Below are 14,795 nucleotides of genomic sequence, written 5' to 3' on the forward strand. Positions count from 1 at the left end.
TCATAGATTTAACCTAAGGAGATTTTCGTTTTCATTTAATTTGTTTGTTGTTGGGGTTTTTTGTTTTTTTGTTGTTGTTTTGTTTGTTTTTAATGTCCAGCCTTTATATTGTTTCTAGTTCTCGGTATTGATTGTAATTTCAGGTATACATAGTTTTATTGATGGAAACATATTATTCTCGCCTTATTCCCACTCTAGTTTCAAAACATCTTTCAGTATTTGAAAACATTCTCATTTCTATCTCAATCACCTGTTCAAAATAGGCTCGCTCATTGCTCTTTCTTATTTAATGGAGATGGATTTCCTCATTCTAAGTTTTGTTTATCATATTAAAATCAGTCCTTATACAGCAATTTCATTTCTACCTAAACATTACTCTTCAGTTTTCATGAGTAATTCTTATGTAATTTTTTACTTTGAACTCAGAGGGACGCTGTTGACCAGGATGTATCAGTTCGTCGCTGATGTGTAGTAGTACCTCCCATCATCTCCTTCTATTTTATCGAGAAGCACAGCGGAGAGATTCAATAAAAAACCGTTTGTGGGAATGTAACCGAACGCAGATACATAAACCTTGGGCTTTCTGTTACGGATTTCTGTTCAGTTAACGTGAATCGGGACAAAGGTTTTATATATGGATATTTTGATGATGGCAGGAATAACAGCGAGACGGCAAGTACTATTGTTCATTTCGGTCCTCTCCCTCAGTGCAGCTGTCGGACAGGTCAGCTACTCTATTCCTGAGGAAATGGCGAAAGGCTCTTTCGTTGGTAACATAGCTCAGGATTTAGGTTTAGACATCCAAAGACTGAAATCCGGCAGGGCTCGGGTTTTTACTCGAGACAACACAGCTTACATCGAGCTAAACAGCGAAAGGGGAATTCTCCTACTTAAAGAAAGGATAGACAGAGAGGCGCTGTGTGGACAAATGACGCCTTGCGCATTACATTTTCAGATTTTATTAGAAAATCCAATGGAATTTTATAGTGTCACTGTTGAAATCACAGATATAAATGACAATCCTCCGACTTTCATCACGAACGAGGCACATTTTAATATAAGCGAATCTGCGCTGAGTGGCACAGCATTCGTTTTAGATCGGGCGACCGATCTTGATGTGGGCGAAAATAGTTTAAAAGCATATGCTCTTAAACCAAGTGATATATTTTCTCTGAAAATAAATAATCAGGGACAGGGTAGTAAAAACGTGGAGATGGTTCTGAATGCACCGCTGGACAGAGAGAAAAATGAACACCTACGTTTGGTTCTGACGGCGGTGGATGGTGGCGAGCCGCGGATGACGGGAACGATGCAGATTCACATTAATGTTTTAGACGCTAATGACAATGCTCCCGTTTTTACACAGCCCGTTTATAAAGCATTTATAAAGGAAAATGCACCAGTCGGAACTGTTGTAGGGACAGTTACTGCAACTGATGCAGATGACGGGTCTAATGGCAGAATAACTTATTCAATTTCAGCTATGCTAGATCATGCCTATGGTATTTTTGAAATCAATAAAAGAAGCGGTGAGGTCACTTTGATTGGAAAGGTTGATTATGAGAAAACCAGAACTTTTCAGATTAATATTCGAGCGAGTGATGACGGAGGTTTAAGTGGTTCATGCAAATTAATAGCTGATGTAATAGACATGAATGACAACCGCCCCGATATTCATATCATGTCTAAATCAAATGTTATATCAGAAGATGCGAAGCCTAACACCGTTGTAACAATGATAAATGTAGAAGATGCAGATTCATCTGAAAATGGAAAAGTGCAATGCGACATCAATGACAGTAATAGTTTCTTATTGAAGTCAGTTTCAGAAAAATTCTATAGTTTGATGACAGACAGTGATTTAGACAGAGAGAGAGCCTCTGAGTATAACATCACTGTGACCTGCTCTGATGAGGGAGTGCCCTCCCTCTCCAGCAGCGTCACTCTCACCTTACAGATCTCAGACGTTAATGATAACGCACCTGTCTTTGAGAGGAGCTCATATGAGGCCTACATTGTAGAAAACAATACACCAAGTCTCTCTATATTCACAGTCAAAGCCACAGACGCTGACTGGAACCAGAATTCCCGTGTTTCTTACATACTGGAGGACTCCTCCGTTAACGGAGTGCCAGTCTCCTCATATGTGTCCGTTAGTGCTGATAGTGGAGTCATCCATGCAGTGCGCTCTTTTGACTACGAGCAGATCAAAGACTTCCACTTCCGCGTAAGAGCGCAGGATGGAGGCTCTCCTCCACTCAGCAGCAACGTGACTGTGAAAATAATGATCCAAGACCAGAACGACAACCCCCCTCAGGTTCTGTACCCAGTCCAGACTGGTGGCTCTCTGGTGGCTGAAATGGTGCCTCGTTCAGCAGATGTGGGCTATCTGGTGACTAAAGTGGTGGCTATTGATGTGGACTCTGGACAGAATGCCTGGCTCTCCTATAAACTGCAGAAAGCCACAGACAGGGCGCTGTTTGAAGTGGGCTTACAGAATGGAGAAATCAGAACTATCCGCCAAGTCACTGATAAAGATGCTGTCAAACAAAGACTGACTGTTATAGTGGAGGACAACGGGCAGCCCTCTCGTTCAGCTACAGTCGTTGTTAACGTGGCGGTGGCGGACAGCTTCCCTGAAGTGCTGTCGGAGTTCACTGAGTTGACACACGACAAGGAGTACAATGACAACCTGACTTTTTACTTAGTCTTGGCTCTGGCTGTAGTTTCCTTCCTCTTCATCACGTGTTTAGTGGTTATTATATCAGTCAAAATCTACAGGTGGAGACAGTCTCGCATCCTGTATCACTCCAACCTGCCTGTCATTCCATATTATCCACCACGTTACTCAGACACTTTGGGGACAGGGACTCTGCCACATGTGTACAATTACGAGGTGTGCAGGACGACTGACTCCAGAAAGAGTGACTGTAAGTTCGGCAGAGCTGGTAGTCAGAACGTGCTAATTATGGACCCCAGTTCTACAGGAACGATGCAGCGGATACAGAGTGAAAAGAGCATCCTGGATGAACCAGACTCTCCTCTGGAGGTTAGAATTTTCCAACCATTCAAAATTAATGTTAAGAAATTAATGCTTGACATCTTATTTTCAGCACCTCGGACAGCGACATGATCTTTTTTTCATAAAATAATTTACATTTCAAATTATTTAAATGATTATTTCATGCAATCAATACAGCTCGAGGAATTCCCTTCACACAATCTTGTAGTTCAGATATCTGAATTACTTTGAGTAGTATTTTTGAAACATAAACTCTTTGAATGCTTCCCATATACTAAATATTTAGTTTTCATGTTTAGTATATACATATGATATTTCATGTTGAACATTTAAAATGCAATGATAGTTCATGAACTCAAAGTGCCGCTGTTGCCCAGTCTGTTTCAGATTTAACGCAGACATTTGTACCTCCCATCATGGCTTTATTTTAGAGAGAGAAAGAGGGAGAAGCAGCCCTCGTCGTCTACAGTTTACTGGACACAGGACGTTGTATCTCTTCTGTATTTTGGGAATATGATTGAAAATCAGCTTTAAACTCTTCATTTGGGATAAAAAAAAAAATTCATCGCAACCATACGTGCTTGTCATCGGGATATCGTCAGAGAGAACAATGGGAGGGCAAGTACTGTTGTTTTTCTCGGTCCTCTCTCTCAGCTCGGTGCTCGGACAGGTCAGCTACTCGATTCCTGAAGAAATGTCGAAAGGCTCTCTAGTTGGAAACATGGCAAAAGATTTCGGCTTAGATGTTAGACGATTAAAATCGGGTAAAGCTCGTATTTTCTCCCCTGACACCGATGATTATATTGAGCTGAATAACGATAGAGGAGTCCTCCTCATCAAGAATAGGATCGACAGAGAGGCGCTCTGTGGGCAAACAACGCCTTGCGCTTTGCATTTTCAAATTATACTAGAAAATCCAATGGAATTTTACAGTGTGACAGTTGAAATAACAGACATTAACGATAACCCGCCGTCCTTTGAAAAGAATGACGTCAAATTTAAAATTAGCGAATCCGCCCTCCGTGGGGCTAAATTCATTTTAGATCGTGCTGTCGACCCTGATGTAGGCTTAAATGGACTGCAAACCTATAAACTTGAACCGTCAGAGAATTTTGTGGTTAAATTGCATGACCAAGCAGATGAGACAAAAAACGTTGAAATGATCTTAGACAAACCTCTTGACAGGGAAAAACATGAATATTTGTCTCTGATACTGACGGCGCTGGATGGGGGAGAGCCGCAGATGACAGGAACAATGCAGATTCTAATCACTGTTTTAGACGCTAATGACAATTCTCCTGTCTTTACGCAGCCAATTTATAAAGCTTCGATAAGAGAAAATTCGGCAGTCGGAACTACTGTAATGAGAGTTACAGCAACAGATGCGGATCATGGATCTAACGGTAGAATAACTTATTCAATTTCCAGTATATTAGACAATGCCCGTGGTTTATTTGAAGTAAACGGTGAAAGTGGTGAAATTAGGCTTATAGGAAATGTTGACTATGAAAAAGCTCGAACATTTCAGATAAACATTCGTGCAAGTGATGACGGAGGACTAGTTGACTCGTGTAAAGTGAAGATTGACGTGATTGATATGAATGACAATAAACCTGATATTCATATCATGTCTAAATCGAATGTAATAACAGAAGACGCAAAGCCCGGTACTACGGTCACAATGATTCATGCTAAGGATGCAGATTCAGGTGAAAATGGAAAGGTCCAGTGCACAATGAATGAAAATATTCCTTTTGTGATGAAGTCTACAACCAGTGATTTCTATAGTTTGATGACAGACAGTGATTTAGACAGAGAGAGAGCCTCTGACTATAACATCACTGTGACCTGCTCTGATGAGGGAGTGCCCTCCCTCTCCAGCAGCGTCACTCTCACCTTACAGATCTCAGACGTTAATGATAACGCACCTGTCTTTGAGAGGAGCTCATATGAGGCCTACATTGTAGAAAACAACACACCGGGTCTCTCTATATTTACAGTCAAAGCCTCGGACGTTGACTGGAACCAGAATTCCCGTGTTTCTTACATACTAGAGGACTCCTCCGTTAACGGAGTGCCAGTCTCCTCATATGTGTCGGTTAGTGCTGATAGTGGAGTCATCCATGCAGTGCGCTCTTTTGACTACGAGCAGATCAAAGACTTCCACTTCCGCGTAAGAGCGCAGGATGGAGGCTCTCCTCCACTCAGCAGCAACGTGACTGTGAAAATAATGATCCAAGACCAGAACGACAACCCCCCTCAGGTTCTGTACCCAGTCCACACTGGTGGCTCTCTGGTGGCTGAAATGGTGCCTCGTTCAGCAGATGTGGGCTATCTGGTGACTAAAGTGGTGGCTGTTGATGTGGACTCTGGACAGAACGCCTGGCTCTCCTATAAACTGCAGAAAGCCACAGACAGGGCGCTGTTTGAAGTGGGCTTACAGAATGGAGAAATCAGAACTATCCGCCAAGTCACCGATAAAGACGCTGTCAAGCAAAGACTGACTGTTATAGTGGAGGACAACGGACAGCCCTCTCGTTCAGCTACAGTCATTGTTAACGTGGCGGTGGCGGACAGCTTCCCTGAAGTGCTGTCGGAGTTCACTGAGTTGACACACGACAAGGAGTACAATGACAACCTGACTTTTTACTTAGTCTTGGCTCTGGCTGTAGTTTCCTTCCTCTTCATCACGTGTTTAGTGGTTATTGTATCAGTCAAAATCTACAGGTGGAGACAGTCTCGCATCCTGTATCACTCCAACCTGCCTGTCATTCCATATTATCCACCACGTTACTCAGACACTTTGGGCACAGGGACTCTGCCACATGTGTACAATTACGAGGTGTGCAGGACGACTGACTCCAGAAAGAGTGACTGTAAGTTCGGCAGAGCTGGTAGTCAGAACGTGCTGATAATGGACCCCAGTTCTACAGGAACGATGCAGCGGATACAGAGTGAAAAGAGCATACTGGATGAACCAGACTCTCCTCTGGAGGTTAGAATTATTATTACAATACTTTATATAATGTCCAGTACCTTGGACAGAGACACAACATCCGTCTATCTATCTATCTATCTATCTATCTATCTATCTATCTATCTATCTATCTATCTATCTATCTATCTATCTATCTATCTATCTATCTATCTATCTATCTATCTATCTATCTATCTATCTATCTATCTCTGCATTTCCCTTTTATGTCCCTAAGTGCCGCTGTTGGTTAGTATCTGTAGAATCAGAGCTTTTTTTCTAGTCGAGGTCCTCCCTCGCCATTCTGTTGCTTCATTCGGAGCTAGACTGACAAACCACACACCCCATACTCAGTTGTTAACTTGTGACCAAATATTTGGTCCGTTTTCCCACCGTGTTTTTTTTTCTCTTTGCCTCATTCAGATATTGTGAACAATTTCGTCACTATGGGTGTTTTTTGTTATTTCGCCGAAAAGAAAATTGTTTCATTGTTGCCGCTGCTTGTCTGCATCTGCGTCGCAGAAATGGCTGTCGGTCAGGTCCGTTATTCTATACCAGAGGAGATGGCGACGGGCTCTGTTGTCGGGAATATAATTCAAGATCTAGGTTTGGATATTAAGCGATTGAAATCTGGGCGTGCTAGGATATTTACCGAGGACGACAGTGAGTACATTGGTCTGAACTCAGAAAAAGGGACTTTAGTAGTGGCTAAAAGGATAGACAGGGAAGAATTATGCAAGCAAGTGTCTCCGTGCTCTCTTCATTTCCAAATAATCCTTGAAAATCCAATGGAGCTACACAGAATCGATGTAGAGATTTTAGATATCAATGACAACGCTCCGTATTTTTCCAAGAAGGAATACAATTTCCAGGTTATTGAATCTGCCTCACCGGGGGCTCGTTATTCCTTAGAGAGTGCCAGTGACCCCGATGTAGCAATGAACACCATTCAAACGTACAAACTCAACCCTTCAGATAATTTCAAACTGAACGTTGTATCTCTTCCCGATGGTACAAAATATATTGAAATGGTTCTTCACACATCGCTTGATAGAGAAAAACAAGAAGAGCATAAATTAACTCTGACAGCATTTGATGGAGGTAATCCTCAGAAATCGGGTTCAGTCAAAATAAACGTCATTGTTCTGGATGCTAACGACAATGCGCCAGTATTCAGCCAGTCCGTTTACAGGGTTACCGTTCCTGAAAACGCACCAAAGGGCGCCGTTATTTTAAGAGTCAGTGCCTCTGATAATGATAAGGGAACAAATGAAGAGATAACATTTTCGTTCTCACAGCATACCAGCAGTGCATCTTCCCTGTTTATTATAGATCCCCACAGCGGAGAAATAAGTGTAACTGGTGTTTTAGATTATGAAAAAGCTAAACATTATGAAATAAACATTGAAGCCACGGACAAAGGGGGGCTTACAGACACAAGCAAGGTGCTAATTGAAGTGACCGACCTAAATGATAATGCCCCTATAATTAGCATCATTTCCCTCTCCAATGCAATACCAGAAGATTCCCCTCTAAATACCGTCATAGCAATGATCAATATCAAAGATTTAGACTCAGGTAAAAATAGTCATGTTAGGTGTTATATTAGCCAAGATTTGCCTTTCAAAATCAAGTCCTCCGCACCTAATTTCTATAGTCTGATATCTGACGATATTTTGGATCGTGAAACAGTACCAGAATATAATATAACTATTACAGCAGTAGATGAGGGTTACCCGCCTTTTTCCACAAACAAGAGTATTAATTTAAGAATATCGGACGTAAATGACCACGCACCAACGTTCCCGCAACAGTTTTTGACCGCTTTCGTCAATGAAAATAATTCACCTGGTATGTCACTCCTCACCGTCAAAGCCAGCGACATGGACTATGGAAGCAATGCGCGCATTTCGTATTTTCTTGAGGATACTCAGCTGAATGGGATGTCAGCTTCTGCTTATTTTTCAGTGAATGTAGAGCGGGGGGAGATAGTTGCTGTGCGCTCCTTCGACTATGAGCAAACAAAAGAGTTCCATATTCGCGTAAAAGCGCAGGATGGAGGTTCTCCTCCACTCAGCAGCAACGTGACTGTGAAAATAATGATCCAGGACCAAAACGACAACCCCCCTCAGGTTCTGTACCCAGTCCAGACAGGTGGTTCCCTGGTGGCTGAAATGGTGCCTCGTTCAGCAGATGTGGGCTATCTGGTGACGAAAGTGGTGGCTGTTGATGTGGACTCTGGACAGAACGCCTGGCTCTCCTATAAACTGCAGAAAGCCACAGACAGGGCGCTGTTTGAAGTGGGCTTACAGAATGGAGAAATCAGAACTATCCGCCAAGTCACTGATAAAGATGCTGTCAAGCAAAGACTGACTGTTATAGTGGAGGACAACGGGCAGCCCTCTCGTTCTGCTACAGTCGTTGTTAACGTGGCGGTGGCGGACAGCTTCCCTGAAGTGTTTTCGGAGTTCACTGAGTTGACACACGACAAGGAGTACAATGACAATCTGACTTTTTACTTAGTCTTGGCTCTGGCTGTAGTTTCTTTCCTCTTCATCACGTGTTTGGTGGTTATTATATCAGTCAGAATCTACAGGTGGAGACGCGAGAGGTTGTTTTATAAATCCAGTGGGAATCTTCCTGTTATTCCATATTATCCTCCCCTTTACGCAGACGTAAGCGGCACCGGTACGCTGAAGCAGGGGTTCAGTTATGAGGTCTATGGTACTACTGACTCTCGAATGAGTGATGTGAAGAACTCCCGACCCTTCAGCCAAAGCACTATGAGTATTGACCAAAGTGCTACCAGGACAGTTCAAAGGCATAAAACTGAGTCAGAGAATATACCCACGGAGGTGAGATCATAAATTCCTGAAAATCTATATTCCCACACACACACACACACACACACACACACACACACACATATATATATATGTATATATACACACACACACACACATTAGTTAAGCCACTGATCAGTCATTATTTTTATTATCTCATACTGTATTTATATCATCAAGTCTACTCAGTTTCAGTCCTTACTGTTCCAAAAGTAGTCAGCAGGTATCTATCTAAGTTAAGATTATAGACAGTTGTTCAGGGGTATAAAAATTTAAAAATGCAATAGGATGGTTCAGAAAATGTGAATTTAAAACTATACTGAATAAATTAGTTCATTAGTTCCCACCACAACTTACTATTTAGATATGCTTAACGGTGGATTTTTTTCTTTTCTTTTTTTTCTTGACTAGTATAGTCTACAAGCCTAAACAGATACTTTTCAGTTGTTTTGAAAATGAATCAATATTTTTTGTTACTGCACATTCTCTTATGCTGATTCATGCTCGGTACAAAGGGTATACTTTTGTCTTTGCTTCATGACACTACAGTCATCTTATTGAATTAGTATTTCCATCTTGTTTTCATTGTTTCTTTATCATATTAATTATTTGTTAAATTTGTCATATAGTAGTGCTGGCAAATGTTTGCCTCATCTTGCAGTGAAACTTGATGTTATGTGCTGACGAAACACATAACAATGTGCTTTCCATGTTGAGACCTCTTACTCTGAAAAATGCAAAAAGGAGTTATAATGTGCTGTATGGCTATCAGAGATAGTCTTCTTACTATCTTGCCATAGTAAAATAAAAACAATTCAGGGCTTCATCCCTGCTAAAGCTTTGCTACAGATTGCTCTCACAGAGAAAAACACAACCATGCAGTGGACTACTTTTCAGTGACCTAGTTCCCTTCATAACAGTTTACAGCCGTGGGTTTTGGGCTACACATGTTACAGCAGTAGTTGTGATTGCAATACAAAAGCCAGGGTGGAATTCCTCTTGAATATAACAAAGTTAGTTCATTCAATTCAATAAATATGATCAAAGAAGGATACAGTGTTTTGGGGTTTAACTGTTTAAAATGTACTGCAGGTGTAAAGGGAACAGTCACAATTTATCCTAAGGAGGTTGAGAGGAGATGGAGAGAAAGAGAGAGGCAGGAGGGGGAAGGGAAGAAGCACGTGGTAACCGGCAGTCTCATCATCCTCTGTGCAGCATTTGTGTTTGTGAAGCACAGCAGCCATTTTGGTCTGCAGCCCTCTTTGTCTGCTGTAAAAAGGTGAAAATAGAAAACTGAAACTATTATGTCAGGCAACATTTAAGTGCACTGTAAGTAACACAGACAGAGAGACTGAAGTATGTTTTGATCAAAAATAAATAGAAAACCAGCAAAACCATAAAGCTAGAGCTAAATGTTGTATAACAAACAACTAGAGGCTGAATCTGACTGAACAACAAATGCAGTTACACAGGACAACTGAACTAAATTATATTGAAATCTAATTAATCTGTAATTAATTATTCAGTATCTTGTGAGCATTACATAGCAACTGAGTGGATTTTCTTCTTTCCACATGATCCTCTGTAAGTTTTTTTTTTTTAATATGAAAGCTCTGTGCTGTTTTGGCATAAATAACCCTGTTATTATTGCAGCGTCTGTCATGAGAAAAATAAGAATTGCCTTTTCTTTTTTCCACATTTGGTGAAAATTAGACTTCACTTTAGATGTAGGGTCCATAGCGCGTCTTTTAAATATTATGGTTATTGCATGAGTGATGACTTACTATTGGCATAACGTAATTAAAGATAATCCTTCAGCAGTTTTGTTTGTTTCATGTTCATTTATATATACTTATATCTTGAGGTCAGGGTTTGTGCATATAAAAATCCAAGTTCAAAAATCTCAAACCATGAGGTTAATTGTGTTAACCCACATACCCTCTGGAAGCAGTCTGCCATTATTATACGCCTACATCTGTGTCTGCTTTACCTGTTTTTAACTGTCTTTACTCCATTATGTCTTTCCTGTTTATGCTGGTGGCAATTTTTACGGAGTGCCATAAATTCTTTTGTCTCCTTAGGGGTCAAAGCTCACAGAAATGTCTTTGCAACCACTTAAATCATTCAACGAGTTTTATACCATTTACTAAATCCGTATGTTCTTTTATCCTTCTCCTTTTTAAGATCCCTCCCTTGAAGCTGCCATCAGCCATTTTAGAACCTTCAAACCAACACAAACCTTTGGTTATTACTTTGTTAAACTTCCTACTAGCCACAAAACTTTAATCACATGCAGAAGCTCTTGGTTCCCACAGATCTAAGCTGTTTCTAAGTGTCCTGACTTCCTTGCCAGGCTGTCTGGTGAGCAGCTGTGTGCTCATGTTTATGCCTCTGGGGGCTATCAACACATTGTGTGTTGTCTTTGAAGATGAGGATGTATATATGTAAGTCCCCTGTTGTATTTCTTTTACAGTATTGGCCAGATAGCTGAGTTATTGGGGACTTATAAGTATGTCATAATATCCTTTGGGCAGACAGTGTAATATATTGAACATGATACTAACAGGGAAAAGATAAAAGCTACATATCTCTCAAAAATAATGCTCTCAAACCCAGTGTGCTCTGTCCCTGTGGGAGAGTTCATTTATTGCTTCGTGGAAGTATACACCTTTAAAATTTGCAGTATATGGCTGAGAAATTGGAGAAAATACATTAAAAAGCAAGCACACATAAAGTGTACATGTATTTCTTTTAACCATTCAAATTTAATTATTAACTTAAGTTAAAGTGGTGTGAAATTGTAGCTGGACGCCACTCTTTATCAGTTATTCTGTCTACAGCACTCTTTCATTTTCCTCCTGAGCTCGTTTTCTGCATCCCTCCCCTCCCCCTCTCCAGCTGCACCACTCTGCTGCAGAGAGAGGAAAAAAAGACACACAGAGAAAGGGAGAGGAAGATTGCTCAATGTAGGACATTTTGTCCAGTCTATAAAAAGGAATAACAAACCATTGAGTGTCTTTTCATCTCTGTGTTTGGCTGCTATGTTTGTGACAAGAAGAAAAATTTCTTTTGTCCCACTTTTCTGCCAGTTGCCAAGAGATTTGTTTGTACCCAGCAGTCTATAGATGTCTGCTTTATCTGAACATGTTATGAGTGTGAATGTGCACGTGTGTGAGAGCATCATTTCCCATCTCCTCTTCTGCTGGCTATTCATCCTCCATATTGTTTTTTCTAGCTCCTTTTTTTGCCATCCCTGTTAGGCTGCAGGAAGCAGGGTGGGATGCAAGCAAAGGAGGTGGGATGTGTTACCATAGCAACAAGCTGACTCACGGGCAGGACTGTACCATTTTTTATGATGCCACAGGGGTTCAGCAGCAGATGTACCCTCTGGTACTTACTGGCTTTTTAGATTTGTGGCTAGAATGAGGAAAGGAAACCCCCCTGTTATGGGAAAATAGGTGCAGCATCCTCAAACCTTGGGTGGCTAATGATGGAGAAAGGGGAGGGAGATTGGGCTTTCATGGCTGTTTGTGATATTTTTTTCTAATCTGTGCTACCCTGTGTGTTTTCTCACAACCCGTTTCAGCAAAATGTTGTCTCTGATGACTGTAATTCAACTGTGAATGACCCACTGAATGACCTGATTTCTGTTTAATTTTTTTGTATGGCTTTTTAAAAGGAACAACAGCATTTTGGTGTCCTTTTGTCATTTCTTTGTGCACTGGCTAAGCTGTTTTGTGTTTCTAAGCAACACTGATCATGTATTACTTCCTGAAATGTGTTCATATGCATAAATGGCAAGGTTATATAATGTACAGTTTAATGTATAATCCCAGTGTAATGAAAAGCAGTTGATGCTTTGCTTTGTCTTAGAAGCTCAGAGCTCCCCCGCTAAGATACTCATCACACATGTCAGATGTGACAAACATGGGGCACAGTGCAAAGAATCTCATTAATATGGCATGGATTTAGCTCGCCATCGCCTTGAGGCCCTCTGCTGTTGTTATGGGGGTAGTGGCAGTTTTTCCACCAGTGCAGTGGTGTGATTTGATTCCTTTGACCTATTATCCCTCAGTAATGATCACACTGGTGTTCCTATTTGGGCTAAAATGGTTGTTGTAGTATCCAAGCATGTATGTGCTTCTGTTTAAAGAGGTTAGCTGATTGTTTTGCCTGTAAATTGTTTCATGAATACTGATCAAAATGGATATTTTAGCTAAAACTGCTTGTGACAATGGTCTGTTTACTGTTATTACATATCCAACAGAGGTTATTTTTAGGTTATATCACCTGATTTATTTTCTGTTTTTTACAATAGTATCATCTGTTTTGGTTTTGATTTTTGTTAAACTAACAATATAGATATACTTTAAGATTGTATCTGTAAATATCCCTTCTCTCTCCTTCACTCTCATACTCACATTGGATCTTTTTATTAATACATACTTCAGACTCTGAGTATTAGATTGATACTCAATTGTTCCAGTTTTTTATCATTTAAGGCCACAGCCTCCTTAATGTTTGATACTGTTTGAAAATACGGCACTTATTTTTATACGTTTTTAAGATGGTATGAGGAAAACTTGTATCATGCTTTGTATTTCTTTTCTTTTTTCTGTCTTTTGATGTTTGATACAGTACATTGTGATGAGCATTTAATCATATCATTACTTCCCATGTAGAAATTTAATAGTTTGTGCACACACAGTGCAGATAACACAGTCTATCTGAATATTCACTGCACATCATTATAACACCAGTTTATAGTTAGTTAGTACTATTAGTACTTTATGACTCACCACACAATCTTTTCACCCTGTTTTTTGTTTGTTTGTTTGTTTGTTTTTTGTAATGGTAAGTATGCTGGTTACCGTTCTTCCCACAGCCAGACTCTGGATAAAGACACCAGTCTAACTGATATCTTGTCTCTCTTGTTTTTCTCTTTCATGTTTTCTTTCCACTCATTGCTCTGCGCTGTTCCTGTTTCCTACCTCAATCCTGTCAAATCATGACTCACCAAATAAGGTAAGAAATATTTTTTATTCTTCTTGTACACTATTGCCATCAAAGACTTACATCAGTGCAAATTCTTCTGATTAAACAAGCAGGACAGAGTACTGATGCACTCACACAAGCACATCTTTTCAATCACATACAAAAACAGACTTTAAACACAAAATGGAACAATAACTTATTTTGCTGCAGTGTCCAAACACCACATAAGAAGATAATCATTCTTTGTTTGTTTGTTTTTGTTTTTACAAGCAACACATCTATTTGCATACCTCACAAAACATTTACCTCCACTGATTCAATCAGGCATCCATGGATGTGGCTTTTGTGACATCTGAGCACGTGTGACGGTGTGACTGGTTTATCGCTTAAGTAGGTTATCAATAAAACATAATTTGATTGTTGACTGGGGGCAAACACTTAATTACATTAATGCGCTCATAATTTAAGATCTCACTGTAGATTAGTAAGCCATCAGCTCCGTTATAGATTTTAAAGGCCTCAAAGTGTTTTACATTTAAATAGGATATTTTTGTAAGCTCAGTACCTCTCACTGCAAACAAGTTCATTTGGTTTAAGGAATGTATTAGCAGGGAAGACCAGCTGCTACAGAACTCATGCCAGAATGAAGGTGCACGGATTATGCTGTCCAGTACCAAGAACTTTAGTCACTGGATTGATACTCTGGACCATCAACCACTATATAAATAAGAAACCATTACATCATAGTGATTAAATAGGATATTGGAATCCAAATGATGAAGTACAGCTCAAGTAATAGGACAATAACCTACTAATGATGGTAGGCAATGTCTGTCTGTTTAGAATGATCAATTATCACTAGCTTGTTTTCAGTATTCTATTACCGGAAATTCACTCAAACTTAGAAGATATAAAAATAAAGATCAATAAACTGTTCTGCTGATTCAGCGCCTGGAGTGGG

The 14,795-nt window shown here is 40.2% G+C and overlaps 1 protein-coding gene across 43 annotated transcripts in view; it reads left to right on the forward strand.

Moving 5' to 3' along the window:
* LOC146392385 (protocadherin gamma-C5-like) overlaps positions 1-14,795 on the forward strand; it is a 308,150-nt gene that overhangs the window by 243,417 nt on the left and 49,938 nt on the right. For 2 of the 43 annotated variants that reach the window (XM_084946678.1, XM_084946868.1), the window contains exon 1: positions 635-3,049. The exons of 39 other annotated variants lie outside the window; for them this stretch is intronic. In XM_084946678.1, the coding sequence (XP_084802804.1) occupies positions 635-3,049 (2,415 nt within the window). Of the gene's footprint in view, positions 1-634; positions 3,050-3,322; positions 6,018-14,795 lie in introns of those variants that run through there. 2 more of the 43 variants (XM_084946786.1, XM_084946926.1) reach the window with 2 other exon arrangements.

This window comes from Perissodus microlepis, chromosome 2 (genome assembly GCF_051167445.1).
Source record: "Perissodus microlepis isolate ML-2025 ecotype Zambia chromosome 2, ASM5116744v1, whole genome shotgun sequence".
NCBI classification, from domain to species: Eukaryota; Metazoa; Chordata; class Actinopteri; order Cichliformes; family Cichlidae; genus Perissodus; species Perissodus microlepis.